The 11,722-nt window shown below is 35.7% G+C and overlaps 1 protein-coding gene across 3 annotated transcripts; it reads right to left on the bottom strand.

Moving 5' to 3' along the window:
• Positions 1-949: 949 nt before the first annotated feature.
• Positions 950-10,344, bottom strand: LOC132041518 (probable E3 ubiquitin-protein ligase XBOS32). Of its 3 annotated transcripts, XM_059432231.1 has the most exons (12): positions 9,872-10,344; positions 9,693-9,720; positions 9,015-9,661; positions 8,674-8,733; positions 8,300-8,371; positions 7,995-8,170; positions 7,738-7,898; positions 5,512-5,570; positions 5,375-5,421; positions 3,224-3,364; positions 2,333-2,424; positions 950-1,713 (listed from the first exon to the last, which is right to left on the bottom strand). In XM_059432231.1, the coding sequence occupies exons 3-12, from the start codon at positions 9,231-9,233 to the stop codon at positions 1,199-1,201; spliced, it is 1,542 nt and encodes a 513-aa protein (XP_059288214.1). In that variant the 5' UTR covers positions 9,234-9,661; positions 9,693-9,720; positions 9,872-10,344; the 3' UTR covers positions 950-1,198. The 3 variants fall into 3 exon arrangements, with proteins under 3 accessions (XP_059288214.1, XP_059288213.1, XP_059288212.1); XM_059432230.1 differs by having other exon boundaries at positions 9,015-9,720; XM_059432229.1 differs by having other exon boundaries at positions 9,015-10,344.
• Between the last annotated feature and the right edge of the window lie 1,378 nt (positions 10,345-11,722).

The raw sequence follows: 11,722 nt of genomic DNA, 5'->3' as shown, positions 1-11,722 counted from the left end.
TAATGAAAACTTATTTGATGTTAGGCAAACGGGGCTCCCAGGCAGGATTGTCTGGCATAATAATTTAGAAACGACGAAACTGGACCCCCATCTCTAATAGGATTGCACTAAGTTCGCCAAATCTCCGTCCCATGAGGATGCATCGCATTGAGAATTAACTCGTCGGATTAACCACAGAACATAGGCAGTATTTACCTATCCGGCAAGACCTTTGAACAGTTTAACAAGATATGTAGAATAAAGATTTGTGAACGATTTAACAAAAAAGGTACAATGAACATAGAGTACCAAATTTATGCCCCACCCTACAAAATTTGTGAACAAGAAGAGATTTGCCCATCTGGAAGAAAAACTGAAAAATATCAAGATAGTTGGAATGGAGATAGTACCAACCACCCAAATCCCCTTCCGGCAAACCTGTGAATAATTCAACAAGATAGGTGGAATGGAGCACCAAATCCTACCTAATAGGACTTGTGAACCATGCAAGATTTGCCTATCCGGCAAAGCCAGTGAACAATTTAACAAGATAGATGGAATGAAGATAAAAATATGTTCGTTCCCCGGGCTAAACTTGAGACCAATTGAACAAGCGTAATATTTTCATTCTTCCAGGTGTATAGATCCAAGACAATGTTGGCAAGACTTCCTTGAACGGAGACAAAATATAAATAGTAACCTCAGGTCAGCCTATATGTGCAAAAGTCCCGTTAAAACCTAACCTTCCCATAGTGAGCTTTATACGGCGCTAATCCAGATTAATCAAGCTAGTGAATTCTGAGTACCAGATGATTAAACGAACAAAAAAAACTCGCACATCTTAATGAAACACACTTATCTAGAAAACAACATTGTTAATCAAAACAAAAATTCAATAAAAGCAGAATAAATACGAGCTAAAAAACTCAAACGAAATGGAAAGAAAATATAAATAGGTTAGACAGATAGAGGCACAGAATAGAGAACTTCAATAAATACCAGCCCAGGATTCTTTTCCATTTCACTTATATAACATATTGTTACTTATTATTTACAAGCCAAACTTCATATAGATGAAATATTTCAATTACATTTAGTGGACAAGACTCAAGTGGTATACAAACAATAGGTCTTTCGAACCAAAAAAAGAAGGAAAGAACAAAAGAAAGATTGAAAACCTGTGGGATTTATCTGCAAATTTAAGGTTGAAACAAATAGTTCAGATTCCAGTTTCTACAGATTGGCTGAAGGAACACAACCATCTTCTAGCTTCGACGTTCGATGTTGATCGCCTAAAGCTCGATCGTGAACATCGAGTCAGATGTTCACGTTCACCGGTTCTTGGAGCTAAAGATGGGCTTGTGTCCGGGCTTCCCATACAAAGGCCTGGGCTGAATTTCAACGCCGGGAACTTTTGGCAGCTTAATGAGCGGAAGGAAGAGCCAAGCGGGGAGGAGAGTCGGCCCGAGCAATATAAATCAGGCTTGCAAAAAGGCATTTCTAAGGCAGTTGGTTCTTGTCCGTCGGCTGTACATGAACAAAATGGTAAAGATAGACTTGTCCGAGCTGCTTCTTTGATGATCGGCGTTGTGTCTGCGAGCTTAACGAATGAAACGATGCCATGTCGGCATAAAGGGCAAGGAATCGAGCCTGGAGGGCCGTGGGCCACGGTTGAGGTGCTACTTGTGGAGCAAAGGTACAATGCACAGCGCGTGCAGAACTCGTGAAAACAACCTGTACAGCATGGCAAGCATTAGGTACAATGCTAACAACAAGAAAAGCTATTTCATTACATAAGCTTCCATAGATAGAAAAAACCATAAGATAAAGGAGGTGTTTGGTATGAAGGAAAATGTTTTGTTAGAAAATAAGTGGGTTTTAACTTATTTTTTGGTATTTGGTAAGTAAACAGAAAATATTGTCCCAAGAGAATTTAATTTAGGCAAACACTATGGAGATGGAGGTGGGGTGGGTGGGGGTGGAGGGGATGAAAGTTTGGGGTGGGGGAGTGTGGGGTCGGGCGTAAAGGGGGTCTAGGGCTGGAGGGTGTGGGGACGGGGGCAGGGCGGGATGAGAGTGGGGTAGGTGGAGACAATTAGCGTGGAGTGTCACTTATGGAACTTATTAATGAGATGATTTATAGCCACACAAATACTTATAGCTTATTTTGGACCACAAATTTCACAAGTCTTCCTTTATTTCTTAAACTCCGTGCCCAGTCCAACACCTTCACATAAATTGGGACGGAGGGAGTACTATATAAATCTTTCTAGTAAGAGATTTGATTCAATAAATTATCAACTATTTCATGTTTACGATCTACATATTTTCGAGCAGTTTCAGCAAGACATACCTTCTGCAGCAACTGTACACTTTCTTTCCAGACAAACAACACAAGGGTCTAAACAAGTTGATGGTGAATCAATTGTTCTCCATCCACATTCTCTGCAGGAAATGACAAAAAGTTATTTTCAGAATTCTCATCCCCGAGCCTTATCAGTACGTAACTTGCAAACAGAGAACTCAAAGAGACGATATTCCATTAAAAATAATAAGAAAACAGAAAACTGCAAATAGTGATCTTTCACCATTTTATCAAGAAGATCAGACACTGGTACACGCACAAGGGTAAATCACACAAGTTGACTCAATTATTAATGTTATCTCATATCTGTGCCAGAAATTGGAAATGCGTCGTAATAAAGAGCTATCCAGATGTATAATGAGCGACATGAAAAATCTAACTTATCAACGGAGAGAGAAAGACCCATTTGGATATGAATTTTTTTCCTTTTTTCCAAGAAAAAAAATTCAAAACGGTGTTTGGTTATACATTAGACTGATTTTTTGATTTTTTTTTTGGAAGATGAGTTTCAAATTTGAAAAAGTGGTTTTGACCAGTTTTTCAAGTGAAATTTTTTCCACTCACAAAACTTCTACTTTTTTCAAGCTAAATGCATGTCCAAACACACCTTCAACTTCCAAATATCCTTTTTCAACTTTTTCTCAATTAATCCTTTTATTCAAATAGCATATTTCTATGTCCAAACAGGGAAAAAATTAAAGCATTTAATTCCGTTGCATGCCAGGCTGTCGCTGTAGCACTGCAGCAACAGTGTTGAATCACAAATTGACAGACAAAGAAATAACAGAGAACATAAAATAAGATGAAATGCCTCATTATCATGACAAATTGATGAATGTACATCAGCGAGTGCAACGAATATTGCTGAAGCCGACTCACCTAGCAATCTTCACTATACTCATAAGAGGGAGGCATAAGAATGGTGAAGGAAGAGGACGTGGTTGCCTTTCTGGACGAGCACTTAAAATCTCCTCCAGCCCTTCTCTATGCCATGATTGAGCAACCATCAACGGGGTCCACCTTAAAGCATGTAAAAGAAAATATGCAAGTTAGGAAACTTATCTAAGGCATGAGAGACTACTAGCAGAGTTCCTATATTTGAATAAACCATATTTATTACTTTAAACAAGATTTAAATGTGATCTCTTTCTTACCTTCTCGGAAAACAAAAACAAGATTGCATTTCATAAGCTCTCCATCAAGAATACAGTCTTTTCCTTTTTCTCTCTCTCTATTCTGGAAGAGAAGACATCTCGACTGAAGTGGAGGAACATTTCAATGGCTTTATTAGTTTGTATCAATTTTTAGGAAGAGGTCTTCATCAACATGTTAGCGTCTGCATGGTGATCAAGATTTTACTGCAGCCTAACCTTAAATTCTTATTTGTCATCTCTTCAATTTTTAAATATGACGTGGAATAGCATGGTTTTCTATACTACTCTAACTCTCCAAGGCACTTTCTTTTTTTCTGAAACAAAAAGAAAAAGAAAGTGCCTTTGAGATACATTAGCCTTGGAGAGTTATAGTATAGCTAACCAAGCTATTCAATGTCATATTTAAGAGTGAAGAAATGCCAAATAAGTGGAAAACCTCTATAAGGATATCGTCTGAACTATATGCTTTCAAACCTCTATAAGGATACCATCTGTACTACATGCTTTTGTAACCCTGATATATTTCATGGCATCATTTACTTTAATAAACCTAATCCTACAAGTGTAGCTAATGTGTCAATATATCACCAATGAAGATTCGTAAAGTTATCCTCATGAGATCTGTTAAGCAATTGATGAAAATAGCTATGTCTACTTCTCTTTGATCTCATTATCTTCTGCCAAACTTGTTGAGAATCATCTTTAACACTCACCAAGGTTCAGGTCTTTACCACTCTTTATATATATATTTATTTATTTATTTATGTTCTCTCCTTTCCATGTTCCTAATTTTCTTACAAGTCATCTTAAGGATTTACCCCGCCATTTCGCTAATGGCCCTCTTATCTTCTTTTTTCTGGTACCATAACCATATCCATTGAACTCAGTTAAAACCGTCATTTCCGTTCATCTCTCTCCTAATAAAGATATGTTCTACAGTGTCTCAGTTTAGCCTATTCCAAATTCTGTTTCTGCAAAACTAAATGGATGCGAAGGATAACCAAGTCAAGCTGACACTATACCAGTAAAACTTTTCAAAATCCAAAACAACATAAATGCAACAGGAATCTTTTAGCCGATTAATGAGAAGTCCAAAAGCAGCATCCACATAAATGGTCCAGTTAAGGTTAGCCTAAGATATTTATATTGTATCCTTCAGTCATAGTAGAAAAGGTTCATTTAATAATAATTTCAGTACTTTGGAGAATTCATAGCCACAAGCTGTATCTACTTGACTACTTGTATATCATCAAACAGTAAAAAATCTCATCCAGTTGTGATAACATTATGGGATGGAAAAAAAAAAAGTGAGTGGTACATGGTCTTACTCTACTCTATTCCAAATTCTATTTCTGCAAAACTATACAGCATGTGAAAGATAACCAAATCAGGCTGACACTAAACCTCAAACTTCAAATTAACATAAATACAATAGGAATCTAGTAGTTGCTTGATGACGAGTCGAATAGTAGCAAGACAGTAATGGACTCGCTAAAGTTGAAGTAAGATATTTCTATAGTGTCCTTCGGTTATGGAAGAAAAGTAATTTATTATTATTTCTCCACCCGTCCCAATTTCTGCGGCACAGTTCGAATTTTGAGAGTCAAACTTTTAAATCTTGACTGTAAATTCGAACATGGAATCTTTAAGTTTTTTTAATTAAATCTACATATATTTGGAAACTACGCAAAAAGTACCATAAGTCACAATAATTGACAGTTCAAAATATGTAAAAGGCGTATGAAAAATGGCAGTCAAAGAAAACCACGTTTGACCCTCGAAATTCGAAAGTGCCACATAAATGGGACGGAAGGAGTAGTATCTGGAAATGCATTAAATCATTTCGAAGGTGTTAAATCATGTAAAGATATCATACCCATTTGCATTTTCTGCATTGAGACTGGCACCTCTGGCGATTAAAAGCTGAAAGTTGGATAGAAAATGCAACTTCAGAATTAGCACCAATTATACCAGAAAAATCGAAAAGAAAAGGAAAAAAGAAGAGGAACATACCTGACAACACTGAGCATTCCCGCCACATGCAGCATAATGAAGTGGTGTACTTCCTGCACCTGCAAGGTAAAAAATTTACCTTTTAGAAAGAAATAAAAAAGATGATATTGAATTCTGCTACTTGATTCATAGCAAGAAGCCTCTAAATTGTAGGCGCCACATATCAAGGACTTCTCGAACTGATGGTAAACAGATGAGGAACCGAAATCTAATCTACCACATATCTGAAATGATGACTGTTATTTTTGGAAACTTTTTTCTCCTACATTAAAAAATATATATAATACAGTCGCATTGATGAGATATTGTCCGACCTTAAACTAAATGATAGCTTCTAGTCTGTTGTGTAGTATATGATTCTTTTTACATAGTACAAGACATGATATGTACAGGAATAGGGTGTAGTGTACACAATACCAGCCAAGAAGACAGAAAAATGAAAATCAGTAGAATCTTGTCCAAGTAAATTATCACAAAGTAGGTAACACAAGTAGAACAAATCCAGAAGATAACAAAAGAGTTGAGAAAGTCTGAGTCATTTCAGACGCTTATTCAGACAACCTGAACGGCAGTACCTCAGATAGGCATCCGGGGAAAAAAGGGAATACAACTTGACATTGTAGATGCACACATAAAGTTCATGAAATCATTGTTAATACCAAGACAAAATGGGTGCAGATTCTGTTATCTCTTTATATATATATAACGGTGGTGTCTGGGCCAACTTGTGCTCACCTCGGCTATTTCACCGGATACCTACTACCTCCCACCAGCACAAATACCAGAAAACTCTGCCCACCAAGGCTTAGACAGATGGGAAGAAACACCTAGTGTTTTTTGACTCTGGGGATTTGAACCCTGGTCTCCAAGATTTGCAGCCACTTTCATTGACCACTAGGGCACGCTCTTGGATGCAACAAATTCATGTTATCTCATATCTATGTCTTTTAGTACTTCGGTTTGAAAGATATCGCGTAACACATGTACCAAATGAGCTAAGGTGTCTCTCTCTCTCAATTACAGTAGACATTATCTTCCTCAACTACAAAGTACATTACGCATGAATTACAATAGCTAAAGCGCCAAATGATTAGCACAAAATTTGCAAGGAAATGCCCAGAAGGGAATTGATCCACATCATCAAAACTCCAAGACTTGACACATCCGGTTCTGGATATTCACATATTTTATCAAGCTGGCTGAGTTTGTATATGCTTTTGGAAATGGAAACATGTTTTACCCTTCCAGTAAAAAACTGTAATGATGATTGTTACCTCTAATTCTGCTCTAAATGGAGAAACAAGACCACTGTGGATTCATTCAGTCGACCTAACTGAGGCATAGTTGTAGTATATTTCTAATTATGCTTCTTTTTTTTTTTTTCCAAAGCACACCCAAGAATTCCAATATTTCATTTTTAACCCGAGAATTGACATAGCCTATTACAAGTTATATTTATTTCAGATCTTCCAAAATGGAGACTGAAATCTGTTGCATGATCAGTAAATGTGTGACTTTTAAGGCAATCTTCTCATAAAGAACCACAAAAAACGCATTAATAACATCAGTCGAACAGACAATCTCACCGTTTCGCTCAGTATGAATTACTAATATAATAAGTTACAACATGAAATGAGAAAGATGGCAGATTGGCATTTAAGAATTGAAGGAACACATAATAAGAAGCAGTTTAACAACTATCCTTATTCAAGAGATCAATATGGTATACTCCCTCTGTCCCGATCTATGTGACACCCTTTCCTTTTTAGTCAGCCCAAAAAAAGAATGATACCTTTCTATATTCAGTAACAATTCAACTTTAAACTACTCATTTTACCCTTAATGAGATGATTTATAGCCACACAAATATCTATGACTTATTTTAGACCACAAGTTTCAAAAGTCTTCCTTTCATTCTTAAACTCCATGCTCAGTCAAACACCATCACATAAATTGGGACTGGAGGGAGTAATAAGTCTCAACATGATATGAGAAAGATGGAAGATAGGCATTTACGAATTGATGGAACACATAATAAGAAACAGTTTAGCAATTATCCTCCTCCTTTTATAACTGTGGTCTCCAGGCTAGCTTGCACGCACCTCAGCCACAACAATCATTTTTACTTCTTCTGATGATTTTTTTTTTTTTTTTTTTGTGGGGGGTAGAGTGTTCAAGAGATCAATATGAGACAAGAGCTAGGCACAACTTGGAAAGTTTTCTCACCTATCAAATCAATTGTAGTCCCATCTTCCACGGTAACCTTGGTGACCGAAGCCCCCAAGTCCAAGAGTAGCTGCAAGCTTTCAACATGGCCATTAAGCGCTGCCATATGAAGGGCGGTAATTCCACCATCAGCAGCTCTATTGATCACCTCATGCAGTGCACTAGATCAAGCACACAAAGAACTTCACGTTCATACCACTGGATAGAAGTATGAGATCAAGAAAAATCAAATGCATAGCTTGAAAAAGAGATTTTACAAGTCGTCAAATTCTTGGATAGAGGCTTCGTTTCTCGATCTCTTTCTCATGACATTACAGAAATTAGGGATGCTTGGTATATAATCAGCAAGGAGAAGCCGTATACATCGAGAATGTCCGTTCAGAGCAGCTAAATGAAGTGCTGTACCTCCATTAAGATAATCAGCCCTATGAATCTAAAATATAATACAACTGTAAGCTTGTGATCAATCTTGACACAGTCCCACTAAATTTCATAAGGAAAGAACACTTTAAATACTTCTAGATAAACAAAGCGATTATACAGCAATAATAAACTGTCTTACATTGGCTTTGAAAAGAATGAGCGTCTGAACAACTTCCCAGTGACCATATTGGCATGCTTGCATCAAAGCCGTCTGTTAACCATAAGACAAAATACTAGTTTCAATCAATCAACAAGAATTAAGTACTTTCTCTGTCCCAATTTATGTGACGTCTTTCCATATTTAGTAACAACTTAACTTCAAACTTCCCATTTTACCCTCAGTGAAATGATTTACAGCCACAAAAAAATTTATGGCTTATTTTAGACCACAAATTTTAAAAAGTCTTCATTTTTCTCTTAAATTTCGTGCCCAGTCAAACACCTTCACATAAATTGAGACGGAGGGAGTATACGATATGGAACCGTATTAGAGAGAGAGAACAAAAGATCTACCTGACCCCGGTAGTTTCTGAGATTGATGTCAACTCCAGACTCAAGCAGGAGAGTAACAATCTGATAGGACAATAAAAACTAAAATGACTGATTGCACACAAAATTTACTACGTGCTGACTTAAACTATAGTCAAACCTCTATCTAATAGCATCGTTTGTTCCGATAATTTTTAACTTCTATAGCGAACTGTTGTTATAGAGAACATACAATATAACATAACATGAAATATCGGTCCCACAGAAAACATAGTTGTTATAGAGAGGCTTGATTGTATGTCACTATCAAGTTCAAACAAAATTCATGATATCCATTGCAAATAAACAACAAACTCTAAGGTTACCTCATGATGTCCTTGGGCAGCAGAGTAATGTAGAGGTGAATTTCGAACACCAAATGTCGAATACCTCACTAAACGCGGATTATAATCCAGTAAAGCTTTCGCTTCCTGAATATCTCCATCTCTAGCAGCAGAAACTAATCGCTCACCGGATGCAGAACAACCAAATGAATTCCCCACAAGGCTCAAAAATCTCATAGTTTTCGGATATCTTTCTGGCATAATATTGACAGAAATTCCTTCCTTTCTAACAAACTAATAACAATCCCACAACTAAACTTTCCTTACACATAGTTTCAAAGTCAATTTGTCTTAACAAATCCAATGAAGATCCTCTCAAACCAATATGTTTTCTGACTTGATTAATCAATGAATCAACCAATCAAACAATTTTTTTTCCATAACACAAAATATGATATGTACTATTCTTGATGGTGACCAATATCTATAAAAATTAAAGGGGAAAGGACCTTGTCAAATACCTGAGCTGGAAGAAACCATAAAACAAATCTTTAATCACTTAACACCATAAAAATCAAGTCTTTAACTTTTAACTTTTTTTGTTAATTGGAAATGTAACAAATTTTCCAATTATTCAAGAATCCCAAATACCCCACCTTACAAAAACTCCAAATTTTCCCAAGAAAAATCTTAAAAATCAATTCTTTGATCATTTAACACCATAAAAATCAAGTCTTTAACTTTTAACCTTTTTTGTTAATTGGAAATGTCACAAATTCTCCAATTATTCAAGAATCCCAAATACCCCCACCTTACAAAAAGTCCAAATTTTCCCAAGAAAAATCATAAAAATCAAATCTTTGATCACTTAAACAACAGTCAAGTCTTTAACTTTTAACCACAAATTCACCAATTATTCAAGATTCCTCAATACCCCCACCAAATTTCCCTATAAAAAATAACAGATATCTCCAAAATTTGGGTTAAATATTTTCCAGGAAAATACCCAAGAAAGAAAATTTTCACCAGATCACAAAATTTGCAGAAATAACCCAATGGATAGATAAATAACCTCAAATTACTTGATGGGGTTCACCAAAACACTTTCTTTTTGATCATCAAGAATCAAAAAATAGCCTTGATTAGCAAATACCCAAATCAAAATTTTGCCTAAAAAATAATCTTGAAAAAATGAGACTCTCAAATGGGAAATTTTTTTTGCAACTAATTTGGAAAGTTGAGAGCCTCAAGTTCCCAAAATGGGGTTCAAGTAAATGACATTATTTTGTTGATTCACAAATACCAAGAAGAACAATGATCTGCCAAGAATCTCTCTTTTTTTTTTCTTTAATTTTTTTTTTTTTTGGCAATAAATAAATTCTTTAACACCCAATGTGCTGAAATGTAGGTATATAGTTATTATAGTGAAAATGACTAAAATGGTCCCTTACTTTTTGTGTTAAATTCATAATAGTCTCTTAAGTATCACTGGAGTCCTCGTCAGATATTTATTAAACTCTGATTGTTAAGTTTAATTAAAACTATAAAAATAAATATACACTAACATACCCAGTATAATACCACCAGACGGGGTCTGGGTAGGGTAGGGTAGAGTGTACGCACACCTTACCCTATCTTGTGAAGTAACGGAGACGGTTTCCGATAGACTCACGGCTCAAGAAGGTACTCAATATAAATATAAAAAAATATTTAATGAAAACTAACATTTGGAGTTACAATTTTTGCAGTTTATCTTTTTCTTTTGGCTATTTCTCGAATCTAGTTTAACTTTTTAAGTTCAATTTCTGTTAATTTTTGGGGTTTTTTTTTGTGTTTGGTGCAGTTTTTTATGTTGTGATTTTTGAGAATTTAACAGAAATTTCTAGTGTTTATGATTAAGATTCTTTTTACAGTTCTAATTAAATTTAACGAAAAAGGGCCAAAATTACCCTTGAACTTTGGGAAATAGTTCATCTATACCCTTCGTTATACTTTAGGGCCAATTATACCCTTACCGTTATACTATGGGGTCAATTATACTGCCTTATGTCTAACGGTAAAATTGCCATGTGGCATCATCGACCCTTCAAAATTATTTTCCCCCGAATAATTTTTTACCACTAAATAACCCAACGGACTCGATTTTTTTTTTTTCCGACCAAGGGTAATGGGTTGGTCCGTATCACTTTTGGCTGGAAAAAAAAATGGGTCGACTCGGGTTGGTTATTTTAGTGGATAAAAAATTATTTGAGGGAAAATAATTTTAAAGGGGGATGATGATGATCACGTGGTAAATGTTAGATATAAGGATATAATTGACCCAAGATAACGGTAAGGGTATAATTGGCCCTAAAGTATAACGAAGGGTATGGATGAACTATTTCCCAAAGTTTAGGGGTAATTTTGGCCCTTTTCCGTAAATTTAATTAGTGTTCACTTACAAAAATTGCTCAAGAAATATTTAAGGGACCTATTTGAACTTACTATAAAAATAAGAGACCATTTTTCTTATTTTATATTGTGTTGGTGGTGTAGTGAAAACTTGATAAAAAGTGGGGTTGAAATGGGGACAGGCAACAATTTGGGCTGACCTCAAAAACCAAAAACATGCCTGCAACAAAGGCGTGTACTTCATCATTGGGTTGTTTGGACTAATAATTGCAGTCAATATTTTGGTAGTTATTTTGTCTTTTCATTTTGTCAAAGAGTTCCTTTTTCTTTTTTTCTTCTATATAATATAATATAGGGGA

This window comes from Lycium ferocissimum, unplaced genomic scaffold, assembly GCF_029784015.1.
Source record: "Lycium ferocissimum isolate CSIRO_LF1 unplaced genomic scaffold, AGI_CSIRO_Lferr_CH_V1 ctg105, whole genome shotgun sequence".
NCBI lineage: Eukaryota > Viridiplantae > Streptophyta > Magnoliopsida > Solanales > Solanaceae > Lycium > Lycium ferocissimum.
Note: the sequence above shows the minus strand (reverse complement) of the source record. Positions and strands in the feature narration are given on the sequence as shown.